General features: G+C 43.3%; 1 protein-coding gene and 1 pseudogene across 3 annotated transcripts in view; both read right to left on the bottom strand.

Annotated features, from left to right (window-relative positions):
* Positions 1 to 605: 605 nt before the first annotated feature.
* The window catches only part of LOC134958461 (uncharacterized), an 88941-nt gene continuing 64858 nt past the window's right edge, over positions 606 to 24688 (bottom strand). For all 3 annotated transcript variants that reach the window (XM_063941087.1, XM_063941085.1, XM_063941086.1), the window contains exons 4-6: positions 14467 to 14627; positions 3896 to 4028; positions 606 to 2109 (exon numbers count right to left, since the gene is read on the bottom strand). In XM_063941087.1, the coding sequence (XP_063797157.1) occupies positions 1939 to 2109; positions 3896 to 4028; positions 14467 to 14627 (465 nt within the window). In that variant the 3' untranslated portion in view covers positions 606 to 1938. The remainder of the gene's footprint in view (positions 2110 to 3895; positions 4029 to 14466; positions 14628 to 24688) is intronic.
* On the bottom strand, positions 19359 to 19444 carry LOC134959547 (U5 spliceosomal RNA; annotated as a pseudogene).

A 24688-nucleotide genomic window follows, 5' to 3' on the forward strand; every position in this document is an offset into this window, starting at 1 on the left:
TAGAACATAAAGTGTATACAGGGGCAGTACGGATGGTTTAATGGTTAGCATTACTGCCTCACAGCACTGAGGTCATGGGTTCCATTCCCACCATGGCCCTAACTGTGTGGAGTTTATATGTTCTCCCCGTGCTTGCGTAGGTTTCCTCCGGGTACTCCGGTTTCCTCCCACAATCCAAAAATATACTGGTAGGTTAATTGGATCCCAACACAAATTAAACCTAGTGTGAGTGTGTGTGTGTGTGTGTGTGTGTGTGTGTGTGTGTGTGTGTGTGTGTGTGTGTGTGTGTGTGTGTGTGTGTGTAAATGTGGTAGGGAATATAGAGTGTAAGCTCCACTGGGTCAGGGACTGATGTGAATGGCCAAATATTCTCTGTAAAGCGCTGCGGAATATGTGTGCGCTATATAAATAACTGGTAATAAATAATAATAAATATACAGAACAGCTATAAAACATGTGTAGGGCTGTTAACACCTCACCCTGCCACAAGAGCTGACAGTCGCATTGATTCCTATGGAGCTAGCAATCACCCGTGGATCGCATGTAGAGATCTAACAGTGTTGAGCATAACACGTGACCTATTGGAAAGACAGTAGAACAGCGACAAGAGGTGAAATATCATTTATTGGTAAACGTACTCATACACACACTGCAGAATCCGCAGACAGAAATGTCTCAGCCAGTCCACTCTGACACTGTTGTATTCCTCATGAAGGATGGAGCTCAGACACCATCTATAAGACAGTCCTCCCCCTCCCGACCCCCATTAATGGTTTATTCTCCCACTGAAAGAGATGGTGACTTATGAAATCCAAGCACTTTGACCCTTGAGCGCTTTCCGATCAGACCTATCAATGTAAAAGGAGCTTCAACGTAACATTTGTCACCTGGTTAGAAAATAACCCATTGATCAGACACCAGGAGACTGAATACCTGAAAATAAAGGCGGGGGTCCCATACTCCGAGCTCGCTCTGTTCTTGCCAGTTGGGTGGAGAGCAATGTCACGCTGCATTATTAATTCTATGCCAAGTCCTTATTTAACACAGCCAACTTAAATGTTGTGTGCCCCAATTTATGCCGTTCGCCCTGGGCATATAGCGCTAAACTAGTAGCAAATATCTTGTAGAATAAAAGCAGAACCGTTTCACTGTTTTATGTAAAATTAATAATGTATAACATATTCCAAGGTTTGCAAGTAAAACAATCATATAAAGCCACACATTATGAGGTCTAGGAACAAGTAAGAGGCAATTAAGATACATTTTTACAACTGTTTCAGCAAAATGTTACAAATATAGGAGTATAAAGTGTCTTATTTGCCTCAAATAAATGTAACAATAAAACTAAGCCTCTTATATTTTCAGTGACCCTTCAAGTAACCGGCAGTACTCCCTGAGAGAGTGGTAATACGTGATATACAAGAGTGGTCATATGTTATCAGTAACAGGAGTGTGAGTAACAGACTTAAGGGGGAGATGTACTAAGCAGTGAAAAGAGTGGAGAAGTGAGCCAGTGGAGAAGTTGCCCATGGCAACCAATCAGCTGCTCTGTATACTTTTATAGTTTGCAAATTATAAATGTTACGTCAATGCTAATCGGTTGCCATGGGCAACTTCTCCACTGGCTCACTTCTCCGCTTTTATCACTGCTTAGTACATCTCCCCCTAAGCTAAGGGGTCTATTCATGAAGCAGTGAACAGAGTGGAGAAGTGAGCCAGCGGAGAAGCTGCCCATGGTAACCAATCAGCGCTGAGGTAACATTTATCAGGTGCATACTATAAAATTATACGTAGCAGCTGATTGGTTGCCATGGGCAACTTCTCCACTGGCCCACTTCTCCAGTCTTTTCACTGCTTCATGAATAGACCCCTATATAAACAAATACATCCGTTCTTATTGATATAAATAAGAAAATAAGTTTTCAGTGCCACCTCGGACTATTCCACGTTAAAGTTCTGGAGGTAACGTTCATAGTTTCCCTCACACCTTGTGATACAGTCCAGGAAGTAATCCTTCTCGGCTATAGCTCTGAGGAGATCCGTCTGCACCAGGCAGACGTCATACAGTTCGGACGTGGGGACCTTCCTGGACCCCTTTTCCAGAAGTACCTGAAGCAGAAGAAATGCAGGTCAGCACCTAACACAGAATCACTGCAAAGAATCCAGAATGCATTCGAGTCTTGGAACCGTCTCTATGAGCGACATCGTGACTGAATGTAGCGCCCTAGAGAAACAAGATGGATGCCTGGGCATTTTTAGGGATATTTGCGCAATAAAATCTCTGAACTCCGTGAATATTATCATTTCGTGCGACTTAGCATCAGGCCCACAGACATGAGGAAGAATAATAATGAATACAATAGTCACATGATAGAGATTACATTGCACCCTATGCCATATAAGCTCTCCTCCGAGCATTCTCACTGAACACCATGACACATGCACATCAGCACTCCTTGTCCAGCGTCTCCATATACTCCTAATACTATGGGGAAGCACCTGGCACACGGTGACACAGAGAAGCCTGCCGCGCTGGTGTCAGAGGGAGGAAGCGCAGGCAATAAAGGGTTGTGGGAGAATACTGTCCCTGGCCCAAACACCTGTCAGTTACCTTCCTGTACAGAAACTGCAGGAGGAACACAAGGTGGTCGTCCTGTATAACCCGTCAGTTATTCGCCGATGCAGAAGGATCCCGGCAACACAGTCGTTCACATGTTTATTGAGCGATTATATTGACAATTCCCCCCTTGCAGATGTGCGGCGGTCTCATCACTCTCTTTATGCAGTCACTGTATAATAGGTCCAGCGACACTGGGGCCAGGAACAGGTGTACTAGATAAGAAGGGACGTGTGCTGGGAGCCAGACTATAAGAGGCCTGTCTCCCGGTCCAAGATCCTGCCCTCTGGGTGCGATTCCCACCTCACCTCATTACACGGCTCAGGTACTTCCTAATGAATCAGCAGAGTGCAGGGTGAGAATACGGGTCCATCTGACTATAAGGCTGTCATCACGGCATGTGTGTGACATGGGTAGGAGAAACCTGGAAATGTGCATGGCTGTAGCTATAACTATACATACTGCTCAGTGGGCAACGGCTATAATGGTGGATGGTACATGCAATTACTGTAAATGAGAGGTATAATGCAAGTCTCTGAAGACTTCAGTGACGTTATATACAGAGCAGCAGGCAGAAATGCCGTGGCATGTATATAGCTGTTTCATTAGCGTGCCAGGAAGATATTAAGACGGGATGCAGTCAATTTACCTCATATCAAAATCCCGACGGTCGAAATCCCGACATGGACAAAATACCGGCATTTAAAATACCGACAAGGCCAAAATACCGACATGTAAAATGCCGGCATGAGTTTTTCATTGAAACCGACTTGTTCATACTTTACCATCCCAGTGGACCTGGAGGGGGAATATAATAGTGTGCCGAGTGCACCAAGGCCCAAAGCATGGCGAGCGCAGCGAGACATGCGAGGGGACGCGGTACACTTATATGGTGTCCATGTCGACCTATGTCGGCATACACATTAAAAACAATGAAAAATGCATGTCGGTATTTCGACCTGTCGGCATTTTACATGTCGTTTTTTTTTTACCTTGTCTGTATTTTAAATGTCGGTATTTTGTCCATGTCGGGATTTTGACCGTCGGTCAATTGCTGTGGAGATTTCGACCGTCGGGATTTTGATTGGAGGTATTTCATATTGATCCCATTAAGACTCCTTGTCAGTAACGGCACTGATAGACACGGTAGCATTCGCCTTCAGCAGAAATTGGCTGATAGAGTGGAACTGCAGCGTTTGGCCAGCGAGTTCTATATTGGCCTATACAGGCACACAGGAGCCATGTGACCAACATAATACAGCGACCTATGAAACTTACCCTACAGTCAACAATTGTGTCAGCTTCGCCCAACCGGATATTGTCATCTACGATGATATGCTGACTTTCACAGTCACTGGGGTCAATCCAGAACGGCTTCCCCCCTGAGCTGGTGAAGTTATTTCTAGCCCACCTATTAAAACAGAAAGAACGTAAAATGAAGCGGGTGGATCAGGGGAGATGGCGAGCAACTTCCATACGGAGTACGGATCACATTTACCGCATAACAGATATGTGTCAGTAGTATCATGCTCTTTCCATCTGCTGCCATTACATTACCTCTTACAGGGACTTCCAGAGTGATACTTACCTCCTCCCTGGGACTGGACCCCTGGTGTACTGATACTTTGGGGGAACAAGCTTTAATAGTAGTATATAAATCAGCCTGTCACCTACACAGAATGGACACAGCCATTATAGTCATGAGACTACAGGCTGAGTACTAGTCAGGCATCATGAATATTAATCAGGCCTCATGAATATTAATCAGCCCTCATGAATGTTAGTCAGCCCTCATGAATGTTAGTCAGGAAGTGGCTCAGTGACCTCACTGGCTTATATCAAACTGATCGTACTTCTTCTAAGGAGAGGCACTCATAAGCTCAACATGACAGTGTTGACTGTTATTATGCCAACAATGCTGAAAGGTCCACAGGTAACATGTTAACATCCTTAGTATGGCGACATGTTCAAAGTGCCGACATCTGAATTGTCAACATGTGAAATCCTAACATTCCCAGAATGTAAACAGTAGGGCTCAGCTGTGGGGCAGGAGGGTTAGGCACTAGGGGTAGATTAGGGTTAGGCTGTAGGGGGTGGGAGGGAGTTAGGGATAGGCACTAGGGGAGAATGCTCAATGGAACCGCAGTTCCGTCAGATGTCTGTGCAGGAACTAATCTACACATAACCGGCGGGACTGGGCAACTGCTGCCGGTACCACCGCTAGACCGTCAGGGATATCCTACTATGTCCTCATTATGACCGTCGGCCTTATATATCACAGCTGCTTCTAAGTAAAGGGAACAGGATCAACTTAACAAAATCTATAAGGGGAAAAAATCCTTTTTACAATGCCTACAATATATTTCAGTTACGGTTTCAGGAAATCTCATCCTTAAATGACTATAGACCCAGCAATGAGTATACAATAGATACGCTGTGTGTTGGCCTATACATGAGCTACTTAAATAAACACAAAACACACAATGCATGCACTTACATACCTATTTACAAAGAATCTCTGCACAGATTTCTAAGAACCCACAACATATGAAGAGTAAGGGGCAGAAATAGGATTACGCCAGTTGCATAGCGCATATTGCGTTATTTCAGAAAGCAAATGCACACATCTGACACTTACGCCTACCTGCACCTGGAGAGGCCAAATGGGGCGTTTTAGCATACAGGAAGGGCGTTCTATATAAATGCAGAAACACATATGTACGCCTGCTGGGCTCATCTATTGAACCGGCTGGTAAGAAGTGTAACATAAAATGCTATGAAGGTATGAGTGAGTATTGCTTTCCATATAAGCAGCAAACAATCATTTGTACGCAACTCAGTCGCATTTGCAGCCGCGTTACCTGCTGGTAAATAGATGCAGACTTCTGCCTGTATGCAGAGTTGGTGGTGACTATGCGTCTGTAGTATTATTATGCTAGCAATACTCTGTAGCATTATTATGCTTGCATTACTCTGTAGAATTACACTTGCATTACTCTGTAGCATTACGCTATCATTACTCTACAGCATTACGTTAACATTAATCTGTAGAATAACCCTAGCATTACTCTAAATTATGCTAACATTACTCTGTAGTATAATACTAGCATTACGCTAACATTACTCTACAGCATAACACTAGCATTACTCTATATTACGCTAGCATAACTCTACAGCATTACGCTGTAGAATTCCGTTAGCATTACTCTGTAGCATTAGACTGTAACATTACACTGTAGCATTACTCTAGCATTACACTGTAGAATTGTTATAGCATTACATTAGCATTACTCTGTAGTACTGTGTTAGCATTACTCTGTAGCATTACACTAGGATTACGCTACCATTACTCTGTAGCATTACACTAGGATTACTCTGTAGAATTACGCTACCATTACTCTGTAGCATGATGCGAAAACGACTCTGTAGCATTATTCCATTACTCTAGCATTACTGTGCAGAATTGTGCTAGCATTACTCTGTAGCATTACTCCATTACGCTAGCATTACTGTAGCATTACCCTGTAGCATTGTGCTAGCATTGCTTAGTAGCATTACTCCATTACTATAGCATTACCCTGTAGTACTGTGCTAGCATTACTCTGTAGCATTACTCCATTACTCTATATAATTAGCCTAGCATTAGTCTGTAGCATTACTCTAGCATTACGATAACATTACTCTGTAGCATTACACTTGCATTATACAGTAACAGTACACTAGCATTACTCTGTAGCATTACTCTACCAGTATGCTAGCATTACTCTGGAGTACTGTGTAAGCATTACTCTGTAGCATTATGCTAGCATTACTCTATAGAATTACGCTAGCATTACTCTGTAAAATTATGCTTACATTACTATGTAGCATTACTCCATTAATGCTACATTACTGTGCAGAATTGTGCTAGCATTACTCCATTACTCTAGCATTACTCTGTAGAATTGTGCATTATGCTAGCATTACTCTGTAGCATTACTCTGTAGTACTGTGCAAGCATTACTCTGTAGCATTACTCTGTAGAATTACACTAGCATTACTCCATTACTCTGTAGAACTGTGCTAGCATTACTCTGTAGCATAACTCCATTACTCTGTAGAATTGTGGTAACATTACTCTAGCATTACTCTGCAGAATTGTGCTAGCATTACTCTGTAGCATTACTCCATTACTGTAGCATTACCCTGTAGCATTGTGCTAGCATTACTCTGTAGCATTACTCCATTTCAATAGCATTACCTTGTAGTATTGTGCTAGCATTACTCTGTATAATTACCCTAGCATTACTCTGTAGCATTACGCTAGCATGACTCTGTAGTACGGTGATAGCATTACTCTGTAGTATGACTCTGTAGAATTACGCTAGCATTACTCTGTAGCATTACACTTGCATTATACTGTAATATTACACTAGCATTACTCTAGCAGTACGCTAGCATTACTCTGTAGTAATGTGTAAGCATTACTCTGTAGCATTACGCTAGCATTACTCTGTAGAAGTATGCTAACATTACTATGTAGCATTACTCCATTACTCCAGCATTACTGTGCAAAATTGTGCTAGCATTACTCCATTACGCTAGCATTACTCTGTAGAATTGTGTTAGCATTACTCTAGCATTACTCTGTAGAATTGTGCTAGCATTACTCTGTAGAAATACACTAGCATTACTCTAGCATTACGCTAGCATTACTCCGTAGTACTGTGCTAGCATTACTCTGTACCATTACTCTAGCATTATGCTAGCATTACTCTGTAGTACTGTGCTAACATTACTCTAGCACTACTCTGTAGCACTGTGCTAGCATTGCTCTGTAGAATTACACTAGTATTACTCTAGCATTACTGTGCAGAATTGTGCTGGCATTACTCTGTAGTATTACTCTAATATTACTCTGTAGAATTGTGCTAGCATTACTCTGTATAATTACACTAGCATTACTCTGTAGCATTAATCTAGCATTATGCTAGCATTACTCTGTAGTATTACTGTGTAGTACTGTGCTAGCATTACTCTGTAGCATTACGCTAGCATTACTCTGTAGCATTACTCTATAGAACTGTGCTAGCATTACTCTGTACCATTACTCTAGCATTACTCTGTATTACTGTGCTAGCATTACTCTGTAGCATTATACTAGCATTACTCTGTAGCATTACTCTATAGTACTGTGCTAGCATTACTCTGTAGCATTACGCTAGCTTTACTCTGTAGAATTACGCTAGCATTACTCTGTAGCATTACTCCATTACTCTAGCATTACTCTGTAGAACTGTGCTAGCATTACTCCATTACGCTAGCATTACTCTGTAGAATTGTGCTAGCATTACTCTGTAGCATTACTCTGTAGAAATACACTAGCATTACTCTGTAGCATTACTCTAGCATTACGCTAGCATTACTCCGTAGTACTGTGCTAGCATTACTCTGTACCATTACTCTAGCATTATGCTAGCATTACTCTGTAGTACTGTGCTAACATTACTCTAGCACTACTCTGTAGCACTGTGCTAGCATTGCTCTGTAGAATTACACTAGTATTACTCTAGCATTACTCTGTTGAATTGTGCTAGCACTACTCTATAGCATTACTCTAGCATTACTCTGTAGCATTACTCCATTTAACTAGCATTACTCTGTAGAATTGTGCTAGCATTACTCTGTAGCATTATGCTATCATTACTCTATAGCATTACTTTGTAGCATTACTCTATATTATGCTAGTATTAATCTGTAGCATAACACTAGCATTACTCTGTAGCATTAGGCAAGCATTACTCTATACTACACTAGCATTACTCTGTAGAAATACGCTAGCATTACTCCGTAGCAATACGCAAGCACTACTCTATAGCATTACTCTGTAGCATTACACTAGCATTACTCTGTAGCATTACGCTATATTAAGCTACCATTGCTCCGTAGCAATACGCAAGCACTACTCTATAGCATTACACTAGCATTATTCTGTAGCAGTACGCTAGCATCATTCTATAGTATTACGCTAAAATTACTATGTAGCATTACTCTAACATTACTCTGTAGCATTACTCCATTACTTTAGCATTACCCTGTAGCATTGTGCTAGCATTACTCTGAAGCATTACTCCATTACTCTAGCATTACGCTAGCATGACTATGTAGTACGGTGCTAACATTACTCTGTAGAATTACGCTAGCATTATTCTGTAGCATTATACTATAACATTACACTAGCATTACTCTGTAGAATTACGCTAGCATTACTCTGTAGAATTGTAGAATTATGCAAACATTACTATGTAGCATTACTCCATTACTCTAGCATTACTGTGCAGAATTGTGCTGGCATTACTCTGTAGTATTACTCGAATATTACTCTGTAGAATTGTGCTAGCATTACTCTGTATAATTACAACAGCATTACTCTGTAGCATTAATCTAGCATTATGCTAGCATTACTCTGTAGTACTGTGCTAGCATTACTCTAGCATTACTGTGTAGTACTGTGCTAGCATTACTCTGTAGCATTACGCTAGCATTACTCTGTAGCATTACTCTGTAGAACTGTGCTAGCATTACTCTGTAGCATTAATCTAGCATTATACTAGCATAACTCTGTAGCATTACTCTATAGTACTGTGCTAGCATTACTCTGTAGCATTACGCTAGCTTTGCTCTGTAGAATTACGCTAGTATTACTATGTAGCATTACTCCATTACTCTAGCATTACTCTGTAGAACTGTGCTAGCATTACTCTGTATTACTGTGCTAGCATTACTCTAGCAATATACTAGCATTACTCTGTAGCATTACTCTGTAGTACTGTGCTAGCATTACTCTAGCATTACTGTGTAGTACTGTGCTAGCATTACTCTGTAGCATTACGCTAGCATTACTCTGTAGCATTACTCTGTAGAACTGTGCTAGCATTACTCTGTAGCATTACTCTAGCATTACTCTGTATTACTGTGCTAGCATTACTCTGTAGCATTACTCTAGCATTATACTAGCATTACTCTGTAGCATTACTCTATAGTACTGTGCTAGCATTACTCTGTAGCATTACGCTAGCTTTACTCTGTAGAATTACGCTAGCATTACTCTGTAGCATTACTCCATTACTCTAGCATTACTCTGTAGAACTGTGCTAGCATTACTCTGTAGCATTACTCCATTACTCTGTAGAATTGTGCTAACATTACTCTGTAGAATTGTTCTAGCATTACTCTGTAGCATTACTGTAACATTACTCTGCAGAATTGTGCTAGCATTACTCTGTAGCATTACTCCATTACTGTAGCATTACGCTGTAACCTAGTGCTAGCATTACTCTGTAGTATTACTCCATTACCATAGCATTACCCTAAAGTATTGTGCTAGCATTCCTCTGTAGCATTACTCTGTAGTACTGTGCTAGCATTACTCTGCAGAATTACGCTAGCATTACTCTGTAGCATTACTCCATTACTCTAGCATTACTCTGTAGAACTGTGCTAGCATTACTCTGTGGCATAACTCCATTACTCTGTAGAATTGTGCTAACATTACTCTAGCATTACTCTGTAGAATTATGCTAGCATTACTCTGTAGCATCACTCTAACATTACTCTGCCGAATTGTGCTAGCATTACTCTGTAGCATTACTCCATTACTGTAGCATTACCCTGTAGCATTGTGCTAGCATTACTCTGTAGCATTACTCCATTACTAGAGCATTACCCTGTAGTATTGTGCTAGCATTACTCTGTAGCATTACTCCATTATTCTAGCATTACTATGTATAATTACCATAGCATTACTCTGTTGCATTACGCTAGCATGACTCTGTAGTACGGTGCTAGCATTACTCTGTAGTATGACTCTGTAACATTACACTAGCATTACTCTGTAGCATTACTCTAGCAGTACGCTAGCGTTATTCTGTAGTACTGTGTAAGCATTACTCTGTAGCATTACTCTGCAGACTTACGCTAGCATTACTCTGTAGAATTATGCTAACATTGTTATGTAGCATTACTCCATTACTCCAGCATTACTCCATTACTCTAGCATTACTCCATTACTCTAGCATTACTCTGTAGAATTGTGCTAGCATTACCCTAGCATTACTCTGAAGAATTGTGCTAGCATTACTCTGTAGCATTACTCTGTAGAAATACACTAGCATTACTCTGTAGCATTACGCTAGCATTACTCTGTAGTACTGTGCTAGCATTACTCTGTAGCATTCGCTAGCATTACTTTGTAGTACTGTGCTAACATTACTCTAGCAATATTCTGTAGCATTGTGCTAGCATTACTACATTACTCTAGCATTACTCTGTAGACTTGTGCTAGCATTGCTCTGTAGAATTACACTAGTATTACTCTAACATTAGTCTGTAGCATTACTCTGTTGAATTGTGCTAGCACTACTCTATAGCATTACTCTAGCATTACTCTGTAGAATTGTGCTAGCATTACTCTGTAGCATTATACATTACTCTATAGCATTACGCTAGCATTACTCTGTAGCATTACTCTATATTACGCTAGCATTACTCTGTAGCATAACACTAGCATTACTCTGTAGCATTAGGCAAACATTACTCTATACTATGCTATTACTCCGTAGCAATTCGCAAGCACTACTCTATAGCATTACTCTGTAGCATTACACTAGCATTACTCTGTAGCATTATGCAATATTACGCTATATTAAGCTACCATTACTCCGTAGCAATACGCAAGCACTACTCTATAGCATTACTCTGTAGCATTACACTAGCATTACTCTGTAGCAGTACGCTAGCATCATTCTATAGCATTATGCTAGAATTACTCTGTAGCATTACTCTAAAATTACACTGCAGAATTGTGCTAGCATTACTCCATTACTCTAGCATTCCCCTGTAGCATTGTGCTAGCATTACTCTGTAGTATTACTCCATTACTATAGCATTACCATGTAGCATTGTGCTAGCATGACTCTGTAGCATTACTCTAGATTTATGCTAGCATGACTCTGTAGTACGGTGCTAGCATTACTCAGTAGCATTACTCTGTAGAATTATACTGTAACATTACACTAGCATTAATCTGTAGCATTACTCTAGCAGTACGCTAGCAGTACTCTGTAGTACTGTGTAAGCATTACTATGTAGCATTATGCTAGCATTACTATGTAGAATTACACTAGCATTACTCTGTAGAGTTGTAGAATTATGCTAACATTACTATGTAGCATTACACCATTACTCTAGCATTACTGTGCAGAATTGTGCTAGCATTACTCTGTAGCATCACTCCATTAATCTAGCATTACTGTGCAGAATTGTGCTAGCATTACTCTGTAGTATTACTCTAACATTGCTCTGTAGAATTGTGCTAGCATTACTCTGTAGCATTACTCTAGCATTATGCTAGCATTACTCTGTAGCATTACTCTGTAGTACTGTGCTAGCATTACTCTAGCATTACGCTAGCATTACTCTGTAGTACTGTGCTAGCATTACTCTGTAGCATTACTCTGTAGAATTATGCTAGCATTACTCTGTAGCATTACTCTGTACAACTGTGCTAGCATTACGCTGTAGCATTACTCCATTACTCTGTAGAATTGTCCTAACATTACTCTAGCATTACTCTGTAGACTTGTGCTAGCATTACTCTGTAGCATCACTCTAGCATTACTCTGTAGAATTGTGCTAGCATTACTCTGTAGAATTGTGGTAGCATTACTCTGTAGAATTACACTAGCATTACTCTGTAGCATTACTCTTAGCATTATGCTAGCATTACTCTGTAACATTACGCTAGCATTACTCTATAGCATTACGCTAGCATTACTCTATAGAATTATGCTAGCATTACTCTATAGAATTATGCTAGCATTACTCTGTAGAATTACGCTAGTATTACTCTGTAGCATTACTCTAGCATTACTCTGTAGAACTGTGCTAGCATTACTCCATTACTCTGTAGAATTGTGCTAACAGTACTTTAGCATTACTCTGTAGGATTGCGTTAGCATTACTACATTACTCTAGTATTACTCTGTAGACTCGTGCTAGCATTACTCTGTAGAATTACACTAGTATTATTCTAGCATTACCCTGTAGAATGACACTAATATTACTCTAGCATTACTCTGTATAATTGTGCTAGCACGACTCTATGGCATTACTCTAGCATTACTCTATTAATCTAGCATCACTCTGTAGAATTGTGCTAGCATTACGCTACCATTACTCTGTAGCATAACACTAGCATTACTCTGTAGAAATCCGCTAGCATTACTCCGTAGCAATACACAAGCACTACTCTATAGCATTACTCTGTAGCATTACACTAGCATTATTATGTAGCAGTATGCTAATATCACTCTATAGCATTACGCTAGAATTTCTCTGTAGCATTACGCTAGATTTACTCTGCAGCATTACAGTAGCATTAGATTGTAACATTACGCTAGCATTACGTTAGCATTACTCTGTAGTACTGTGCTAGCATTACTATGTAGCATTACGCTAGAATTACTCTGTAGCATTACGCTAGCATTACTCTGTAGCATTACGCTGCCATTAAGCTAGCAATAATCTGTTGCATTACACTAGCGTTAGACTGTAACATTATACTAGCATTACTTTGTAGTACTGTGCTTGCATTACTCTAGCATTACTCTGTAGAATAGTGCTAGCATTACTTTAATATTACTCTGTAGCATTACTCCATTACTCTGTATAATTGTGCTAGCATTAATCTGTAGCATTACTTCATTACTCTGCAGCATTTCTCTGTAGCACTGTGCTAGCATCACTAGGTAAACTATGTAACATTATGCTGGCATTACTCTGTAGCATTGCTACATTACTCTAGCATTACTCTTTAGCATTACTGTGTAGCATTGTGCTAGCATTATTCTGTATCATTACTTTGTAGCATTACTATGTAGCATTGTGCTATCATTATTCCATTAATCTAGCATTACTGTTACATTGTGCTAGCATTACTCTGTAGCAATACTGTGTAGCATTGTGCTATTAATAGTCTGTAGCATTACTCCATTACTCTGTAACTTTGTGCTAGCATTATTCTGTAGCATTACTTGTGTAGCATTGTGCTATAATTACTCAGTAGCATTAGTCCGTTACTCTAGAATTACTTTGTAGCATTACTCTGTTGCATTGTGCTAGCACTATTCCGTAGCATTATGCTAGCATTACTTTGTAGCATTGTGCTAGCATTACTCTGTAGCATTACTCCATTACTTTAGCATTACTCTGCTGCATTGTGCTAGCATTACTCTGTAGCATTACTCCATTACTCTAGCATTACTCTGTTGCATTGCGCTAGCGTTATTCCATAGCAGTATGATAGCATTATTCTGTAGCATTGTGCTAGTATTACTCTGTAGCACTACTATAGCATTACGCTAGCATGACTCTGTAGTACGGGGCTAGCATTACTCTGTAGAATTACTCTGTAGAATTACGCTAGCATTACTCTGTAGCATTAAACTGTAACAATACACTAGCATTAATCTGTAGCACTACTACAGCAGTATGCTAGCATTACTCTGTAGTACTGTGTAAGCATTACTATGTAGCATTACTCTGTAGAATTACGCTAACATTACGCTAACATTACTATGTAGCATTACTCCATTACTCTAGCATTACTGTGCAGAATTGTGCTAGCATTACTCTGTAGCATTACTCCATTACTCTAGCATTATTCTGTTGCATTGTGCTAGCATTATTCCATAGCATTACTCTGTAGCATTGTGCTAGCATTACTCTGTAGCATTACTTGAGCATTACTCTGTAGCATTGTGTTTGCATTACTCTGTAGTTAGTCTGTAGTGATTTGGAGCAGGTCTTACCAGTCGAAGTGATCCTGGAACCCCCCTATCCCAGCCATGCTGCTGAAATAGTTGTATACATTTCTCTCCTTTGCTTTGGTAGATATGCGGTCAGAGCCGCGGGTCAGCACAACCTCTCTCTTGTTGCAGCGTATTCTCCCCCGAGTGAGATCTACATTGAGCTGGGAATAATAGGATTACATAATGAATCATTTGCCTCTTCTAAATATATTGTATATTGGGGGTCATTCCGAGTTGATCGCTCGCTAGCTAGTTTTAGCAGCCGTGCAAACGCTATGCCGCCACCCACTGGGGAGTGTATTTTAGCTTAGCAGAAGTGCGAACGCATGTGCAGCCGAGCTCTGCAAAAACAGTTTGTGCAGTTTCAGAGTAGCTCTGAACCTACTCAGCGCTTGCGATCACTTCAGCCTATTCGTGTCCGGATTTGACGTCATACACCCGCCCAGCGAGCGCCCAGCCACGCCTGGGTTTTTTCGGACACGCTTGCGCTTTTGCAAACACTCCCTGAAAACGGTCAGTTGACACCCAGAAACGCCCCCTTCCTGTCAATCTTCTTGCGGCCGTCAGTGCGACTGAAAACTTCGCTAGAACCTGTGCAAAACAACAAATGCCTTTGCACCCGTGCGTCGCGCGTGCGCGTTGCATTCGCATGCGCAGAAATGTTGATTTTTAGCCTGATCGCTGCGCTGCGAACAACAGCAGCTAGCGATCAACTCGGAATGACCCCATTGTGCAGTGTCCCTGATAAATGGGTCTCACCAAGCCATAGATAAAGGGGCAAGACAGTTTCCTGTTTAGCAACGTGGACAACGCAGTGGGAAAAAATAAGAATTTACTTACCGATAATTCTATTTCTCATAGTCCGTAGTGGATGCTGGGGACTCCGTCAGGACCATGGGGAATAGCGGCTCCGCAGGAGACTGGGCACAAAGTAAAAATAGGATTTTGGTACTTACCAGGTAAATCCTTTTCTTTGAATCCATAGGGGGCACTGGAGTACTCTTGGGATATGGACGGGCGGAGCCGAACAAAGGCACTGAATATTCAAATTTAGGACCCTCCCACCCCTCCATATCCCCGAGTACCTCAGTGTACTCTCTCAGTGGTTTTTACTGAGCGAACAGGAACGATATAGAGAGGTTGACAATGGAGAATACCTATAACATAACGGACAACAACAATGTTGACCCATAACCTTACTGTCAACTAAACAGTTGACACCATAACCGATAGAACTTTATAATTTGAACCAATCGGTGAAAATGTGTTACCATAAGCTCCTCTGAGCTTAATATCAATCAAGTAAAACTTGTTACCCTAAGCTCCCTTGAGCTTAAAACAACCCAGGTAAACTGCTCTGGGAGGGCGTCCAGTGCCCCCTATGGATTCAAAGAAAAGGATTTACCTGGTAAGTACCAAAATCCTATTTTCTTTTTCATCCACTAGGGGTCACTGGAGTACTCTTGGGACGTACCAAAGCTTCCCTCGTGGGCGGGAGAGCTGTTTGATACTTGTAACAGTAGGCAGCCCAAGGCTAGATGCTGATGGCGCCACCATTTATAACGTGTAAACGTGCACAAACATGGTGCACATGAAGGCTATATAGCCGCGTTTTAGACACTCCACGACCCACTGGGTCTGACATTCCCACAGAACCTGTGGGATGAGTTATTACTGACGTAGGCGATTGTAACCTAGCCTTAAGGTAAGCCTGACTTGTAGTCATTATTATCACCCAACTCGATAATGTCTGCTGAGAAACTGGCTAACCCCAGTTGGCAGTATTATAGAGAACAAACAACGTATTCATATCACGTACTGTTGACGTTCGGGACATATATAAACGCGTAATGCGTGTACCACATTCAGTTCTAGAATGTGCTGTCCACACAGGAACCCCTATCGGTACATTGATGTGAAGAATACGAAAGCGTGATTCGTCCGAAGATCTGCTTTGTCATGAGAAAACTGAAAAACGGTGGCTTGGAATACAAGGCACCCAAATATGAAAACAAAACCCTTGCCGAAGCCAAGGCTAGAAGAAAAAAAAAAAAAAAAAAAATGTTTTCCAAAGTGAGAAACTTAATTCCCATTTGTTGAAAGGGTTCAAAATATGAAACTGTAAGAAATCTGAACCCAACTTCAAGTCGCCTGGCGCTGTAGGTGGGATAAATAGAGTGTGAACTTTGATGACACCTTGTAGAAAGATGTGTACAGACGCAAATAGAAGCAAACGTCTTTGAAAATAAGTTTACCACACAGATACCTGCACTCTTCGTGCAGATCAACGCAGTTTTCCATCCCACCCCGTTTAACAGAATACGGGTTACTTGAAGGATGATGTTGGAACTTCCGAGGTTTACAACCTATGTAAGCACACGAATTTTTGTAAAAATGAGCTGCCTTAAACGGCTTACTATTTCGTAACATGGTTAGTATAACCGATACTGTAATGCTCAATTTCTTAAGAGGGCGGTCTGAACCCTCACCCCGTCAACCGCAGCTGCGGTACCCAGATAATAGGTACCTAGGTAACTATGGGTAAACTAACGTTCCCTGATGTAACAGGTTGGACGTATTATGAGCGGGCCAAGATCGTGTGCAAGTATTCCTTGAAAATTCGAGAAGCAAACTTCTCCGAAACCCATGAGATACCACCAGTATGACTGTGACAAACTGTCTTATGATCCGTTTTGACAACGGAGAGAGCAGCGGAAAATGGTGGAGCCAGATACACGATGCTGAATGACCACATGAATGTGAGAGACTCCACCGCCACTGCCCTTGTGATCTGTTTTGTACACATACTGAGCTTTCGTAATTGTGGCGAGATGCCATCATGTATACTTGAGGGTAACCCCCTTCTGTGGACTCACATATGAAACACCTCTAGATTTAATGTCCAGTTTTCAGGATCCAAATCCTGACGGGTGAGATCCTCTGTCTAATAGATGTCCACTCACATAATGATCTCTTGACATTTTCACATAATGGTGTTCTGTGCAATTGAGGATTTGAGTTACTTGCCGCATAGCCATGCGGCTTCTTGGTTCTCCCTGGTTATTGTGTATGCAACTGCCGTTGCCTTGTCTGACCCCTGGTTAGACTGAAAGCGAAGCATGTATTGCATTGTAAAATGCACTGAGTTCCAGGACATTTATTGACAGCAATCTGTCGTGATCCGTTTTAGAACCTTTGTCGCTGATCTTGTTTAACTACAAATCCTGACCCTCTGCGACTCTCGTCCAGAGTATATACACCCTTGTCCCTCTGTGGGAAACGCGAGTGAAGGGTGGCGAACTAAATTGAAAACACATCCTTATTCTTAATAGGTGAATACACCAATGTACCGCTAGTGTGCGTGTTTGCACTAATTACTAGATGTACATTTGTTCTTGCTGGTGTAGTAAGTAAAAGTCTTTGATTTATAATCTTACCTAGGAATTGACATCGTTTAGACGGAATTAGATGCGATTGTTTTCGAACTTGATCTGCTACCGCAGTATACCTTAGTAGCGCAAGTTAGAGGAACTTTGTTGAGACAGAGTTCTTATGAGCAGATCATCTAAGGTAGAGAAACTCTGTTGAGACAGAGTTCTTATGTGAGATGAGCTATCATCCCCAACATAACTTTGGTAAATACCCGAGGCGATAAGCAACGGTAGACCCGAAATGGATAATGGTTGTGGCGATTTGCAAACGCTAGAACCCGTGAAGATCAAACCGGAATGGGTAAATACGCATTGTGAAGATCAAGTGCCATTATGCCACTTTGTGCTCCAATAAACAAATACTAACCGCAGAAAATTCATTTTCCCACTGCAGTAAGTGACCTGCTGATTGAGATTGCGACAGAGCCGTCTGGTTTTGCTCAAACAGAGGGAATATGTAACCCTGACTCTGTTGGTATACTACTGCTTGGATTATAAAGACAGCTGAAACCCAGCAGAGACTAAATGGCAACCTGCCAAACCGATCGACAGAGCCAGTATTGTCCTTTAATCTGTAAATAGCTGAGACATCCATGAATTGAAGTCTGGAAACCCCTCAAAGTAACATGTAAAGACGCGCTTCCACAATTGGAAAAGAGGTCATCAAACCACTGGCTTGCTGACTGTAGCGTCCTGACGTTACAAGGCGTGACTGTTTTGTACAACCGCCTTTGAAAAACGGAAGTCTAAAGGGATTAAACGCCGGTACCAGTATTCCGTTTTGATACTGGATGCGGTAATGGCTGAATATCAAATTTAGGACCAAACAAGCTCTGTCCTAGTCGTGCTGAACTAGCTACGATGAAAAACAGGCGTTAGTAGAGGCTTTACAGATATACTCTGCAGCTTCTTTTAACAGTGATCTCATAGTTTCCATACCTAGAGACTAATGACCCAAATGTATCCTGGGTCTTTATAATGTTTAACACAGACGCATTTGCCAATGGCGGATCGCGTTATTTTGAAACGATTAAATAGTGGTCAAAGTCCACTAATATTTTCTAAAAACAAATGGAGGCCTTGACTCACTGGTTTTTAGCAATGTATGTTGCCCAAAACCCCCCGCACTATATAAGTGCTGGTGTAATGCACCCTTCTCACTCGAAGTTTCTGCATTAACCCTGGTACCCAAAGGAACTTGGCCCTTTGAAAAGACTATCTTTAGTTATAGCAGGCGGAGTACTTCCGAGACTCCGATGTTACCGCTGTTTTAATTTGAATTGCCAATGCTTAACATAGGACCGTTAAAAATTATTTTTAGTCTGCGCTAGAGCCTTACTAGCTATGCAGACTGACACCACAATAGGCAACAGACAGACACTTGCACTACTTGTTGAAGTTCTTTTGTGTCATATATATATTTTTGTTGCTGAAAAGCATATTAAGGCCAGCCGTAGCCAGGCTATGAAACACATGGTTATTTCTCTCTACGGACATCTTTAGCAACAGGCGAAAGATTTATTAGATCTGAAGAGAAACCAGAGTATTCTTTATGTGAAAAGCGGTTCACATGTGCAATCCGAACTACATTCCCACTAACACCCCCTTTGCCTCTGGTGGCTTAGAGATGTAGGGCAGGAATGTTCTAGAATTATGTGAAACCTGAACAAAAATTCCCACTAACACCCCTGCGCCTCCTTGTGGAGTAGAGGTGTATGGCCGGAATTATAAACTGGAAGAAACTGTAATGATTAAAAATGGCCCCCATGCCATGCATACACTGAAAAGCACAGGACCTGCTGCAGTGTTAATATATATAGACTTAATAGCCTATTATACAGGTAATATAGGCTTAATAGCCTATTAAAGTGTGATAATCATATTCCAGTTAATAGAACACTTATGACATCAAATGGCAGCCTACAGAAACAGGAAGCATGCCATCCATACAATTAGAAACATATTTTAGGACATGCTCTGTGAAAACTATGTCTTATTAACCCATGCAGCCTTGGTGCTGTTGCTATGGGTATTTACTCCCCCTTACCCCCGGTAGTCTCCCCTATGTAACCTGCAGCGGGAACGGGTGCAGGGAGAGCAGGGGAGCGCTGTGTATAGCGCCGGGGAGCCGTCCGGAAGAGCGGGCGGCGCCATGTATCATCAGCGTGCGGTGTCAGCGCTGGAAGAGCGGCCGGCGTCTGTGAGTGACGTGCGGCCGCTCTGTGCATGTTAGAAAGCGGGTACTTACTGTGGCTCGGGCGGCGCCTGTCCTACCTCGGTGCCGGGTAATCAGCGCTGGGAGAGCGGCCGGCGTCTCTGAGTGACGTGCGGCCGCTCTGAGCTGCCAGCGTAGTTAAGCGGGGCATATCAGCGGCGGCTTCAGCGGCGGCAAACCCCCACACAGCAGGGCGGCAGCGTGAGCTGACCGCCCTGACACCCCACCATTAGGACATGTGCCGCACCTCCTGTACGCTCCGTCCAGTTTGTGACGGGGCTTTCATCCTGGCTGTGACGGGGCTTTCTGTAAGCTCCGTCCAGTGTCAGACTGACTTCCATAGCGGCTGGGCATAGTGCGTATGAGCTCCCCCTGACGGGGCTTTGCTGTGCAGCCGGACGGAGCTCCGTATGCGCAGGAGGCATTAACCCCTACATAGCGGGGCGGCAGCCTGCGCTGACCGCCCCGTTTCCCCCAGCCTACCTTTCTGATCCTGGCTGACGACTGCCTCAGCTCTGTAGTCTTGGCTGTGGCGGGGCTTTTTATGTGTAAGCTCCGTCCAGCTCCAGTCAGCTTCCAGTAATCTATGGCTGCGACGGCTTCTTTGTGCAAGCCCGTCCAGCTTTTCCTGGCTGCTCTTTGTAGAAGCAGTGGGCTGTCTGTGGCTGTGAGGGTGCTCTTCGTGAGGACCGACAGGCCATGCTGTCTGTGGCTGTGAGGGTGCTCTTTGTGAGGACCGACACGCCATGCGCTGCCCGTGCAGCGGCACTATCCCGGACCCATGTTTTTCCAGAAACTGGGAAGGGATGTGCTAAGTGTAAAAATAAAAATTAAAAATAAAAATTAAAAATAAAAATCCAAGTGTGGCTATACCACAAGCCGATGTTCGTGCTGTGAGCACCGAAAAAACACTGAGAGAGTACACTGAGGTACTCGGGGATATGGAGGGGTGGGAGGGTCCTAAATTTGAATATTCAGTGCCTTTGTTCGGCTCCGCCCGTCCATATCCCAAGAGTACTCCAGTGACCCCTAGTGGATGAAAAAGAAAGCTTTAGGACTAGCTGGTGTGCACTGGCTCCTCCCCCTATGACCCTCCTCCAAGCCTCAGTTAGGATACTGTGCCCGGACGAGCGTACACAATAAGGAAGGATTTTGAATCCCGGGTAAGACTCATTACCAGCCACACCAATCACACCGTACAACTTGTGATCTGAACCCAGTTAACAGCATGATAACAGAAGGAGCCTCTGGAAAGATGGCTCACAACAACAATAACCCGATTTTTGTAACAATAACTATGTACAAGTAATGCAGACAATCCGCACTTGGGATGGGCGCCCAGCATCCACTACGGACTATGAGAAATAGAATTATCGGTAAGTAAATTCTTATTTTCTCTAACGTCCTAGTGGATGCTGGGGACTCCGTCAGGACCATGGGGATTATACCAAAGCTCCCAAACGGGCGGGAGAGTGCGGATGACTCTGCAGCACCGAATGAGAGAACTCCAGGTCCTCCTCAGCCAGGGTATCAAATTTGTAGAATTTAGCAAACGTGTTTGCCCCTGACCAAGTAGCTGCTCGGCAAAGTTGTAAAGCCGAGACCCCTCGGGCAGCCGCCCAAGATGAGCCCACTTTCCGTGTGGAATGGGCTTTTACAGATTTTGGCTGTGGCAGGCCTGCCACAGAATGTGCAAGCTGAATTGTACTACAAATCCAACGAGCAATCGTCTGCTTAGAAGCAGGAGCACCCAGCTTGTTGGGTGCATACAGGATAAACAGCGAGTCAGATTTTCTGACTCCAGCCGTCCTGGAAACATATATTTTCAGGGCCCTGACTATGTCCAGCAACTTGGAATCCTCCAAGTCCCTAGTAGCCGCAGGCACCACAATAGGTTGGTTTAAGTGAAATGCTGAAACACCTTAGGGAGAAATTGAGGACGAGTCCTCAATTCCGTCCGAATGGAAAATCAGATAAGGGCTTTTACAGGATAAAGCCGCCAATTCTGACACGCGCCTGGCCCAGGCCAGGGCCAACAGCATGACCACTTTCCATGTGAGATATTTTAACTCCACAGATTTAAGTGGTTCAAACCAATGTGACTTTTGGAACCCAAAAAACTACATTGAGATCCCAAGTGCCACTGGAGGCACAAAAGGAGGCTGTATATGCAGTACCCCTTTTACAAACGTCTGAACTTCAGGGACTGAAGCTAGTTCTTTTTGGAAGAAAATTGACAGGGCCGAAATTTGAACCTTAATGGACCCCAATTTCAGGCCCATAGACACTCCTGTTTGCAGGAAATGTAGGCATCGACCCAGTCGAATTTCCACCGTCGGGCCTTACTGGCCTCGCACCATTCAACATATTTTCGCCAATTGCGGTGATAATGTTTTTGCGGTTACATCCTTCCTGGCTTTGATCAGGATAGGGATGACTTAATCCGGAATGCCCTTTTTCCTTCAGGATCCGGCGTTCAACCGCCATGCCGTCAAACGCAGCCGCGGTAAGTCTTGGAACAGACAGGGTCCTTGCTGGAGCAGGTCCCTTCTTAGAGGTAGAGGCCACGGATCCTCCGTGAGCATCTCTTGAAGTTCCGATTACCAAGTCCTTCTTGGCCAATCCGGAGCCACGAATATAGTGCTTACTCCTCACCATCTTATCAATCTCAGTACCTTGGGTATGAGAGGCAGAGGAGGGAACACATACCCTGACTGGTACACCCACGGTGTTACCAGAGCATCTACAGCTATTGCCTGAGGGTCCCTGGACCTGGCGCAATACCTGTCGAGTTTTTCCCAACGGTTTATAATCATGTGGAAGACTTCTGGGTGAAGTCCCCACTCTCCCCGGGTGGAGGTCGTGCTGAGGAAGTCTGCTTCCCAGTTGTCCACTCCCGGAATGAATACTGCTGACAGTGCTATCCCATGATTTTCCGCCCAGCGAAGAATCCTTGCAGCTTCTGTCATTGCCCTTCTGCTTCTTGTGCCACCCTGTCTGTTTACGTGGGTGACTGCCGTGATGTTGTCCGACTGGATCAACACCGGCTGTCCTTGAAGCAGAGGTCTTGCTAAGCTTAGAGCATTGTAAATGTCCCTTAGCTTCAGGATATTTATGTGAAGTGATGTCTCCAGGCTTGACCATAAGTCCTGGATATTCCTTCCCTGTGTGACTGCTCCCCAGCCTCGCAGGCTGGCATCCGTGGTTACCAGGACCCAGTCCTGAATGCCGAATCTGCGGCCCTCTAGAAGATGAGCACTCTGCAACCACCACAGGAGGGACACCCTTGTCCTTGGTGACAGGGTTATCCGCTGATGCATCTGAAGATGCGACCCGGACCATTTGTCCAGCAGGTCCCACTGGAAAGTTCTTGCGTGGAATCTGCCGAATGGGATTGCTTCGTAGGAAGCCCCCATTTTACCCAGAACCCTTGTGCATTGATGCACTGAGACTTGGCTCGGTTTGAGGAGGTTCCTGACTAGCTCGGATAACTCCCTGGCTTTCTCCTCCGGGAGAAACACCTTTTTCTGGACTGTGTCCAGGATCATCCCTAGGAACAGAAGACACGTCGACGGAACCAGCTGCGATTTTGGAATATTGAGAATCCAATCGTGCTGCCGCAACACTACCTGAGATAGTGCTACACCGACCTCCAACTGTTCCCTGGATCTTACCCTTATCAGGGAATCGTCCAAGTAAGGGATAACTAAAATTCCCTTCCTTCGAAGGAATATCATCATTTCGGCCATTACCTTGGTAAAGACCCGGGGTGCCGTGGTGGACCATCCCTACGGCAGCGTCTGAACTGATAGTGACAGTTCTGTACCATAAACCTGAGGTACCCTTGGTAGGAAGGGTAAATTTTGACATGAAGGTAAGCATCCTTGATGTCCCGAGACATCATGTAGTCCCCTTCTTCCAGGTTCGCAATCACTGCTCTGAGTGACTCAATCTTGAATTTGAACCTCTGTATGTAAGTGTTCAAAGATTTTAGATTTTAGAATCGGTCTCACCGAGCCGTCTGGCTTCGGTACCACAATAGTGTGGAATAATACCCCGTTCCCTGTTGCAGGAGGGGTACCTTGATTATCACCTGCTGGGAATACAGCTTGTGAATGGCTTCCAAAACTGCCTCCCTGTCAGAGGGAGACGTCGGTAAAGTCGACTTTTGGAAACGGCGAGGGGGAGACGTCTCGAATTCCAATATGTACCCCTGAGATATTACCTGAAGGATCCAGGGGTCTACTTGCGAGTGAGCCCACTGCGCACTGAAATTCATTGAGAACGGGCCCCCACCGTGCCTGAGCTTGTAAAGCCCTAGCGTCATACTGAGGGCTTGGCAGAGGCTGGAAAGGGTTTCTGTTCCTGGGAACTGGCTGATCTCTGCAGCCTTTTTCCTCTCCCTCTGTCACGAGCAGAAAAGAGGAACCTTTTGTCCGCTTGCCAACAAAGGACTGCGCCTGATAATACGGCGTCTTATTTTGAGAGGCGACCTGGGGTACAAACGTGGATTTCCCAGCTGTTGCCGTGGCCACCAGGTCTAAAAGACCGACCCCAAATGTCCCCTTTCAAAGGC

The sequence above is a fragment of the Pseudophryne corroboree genome, chromosome 9 (genome assembly GCF_028390025.1).
Source record: "Pseudophryne corroboree isolate aPseCor3 chromosome 9, aPseCor3.hap2, whole genome shotgun sequence".
NCBI classification, from domain to species: domain Eukaryota; kingdom Metazoa; phylum Chordata; class Amphibia; order Anura; family Myobatrachidae; genus Pseudophryne; species Pseudophryne corroboree.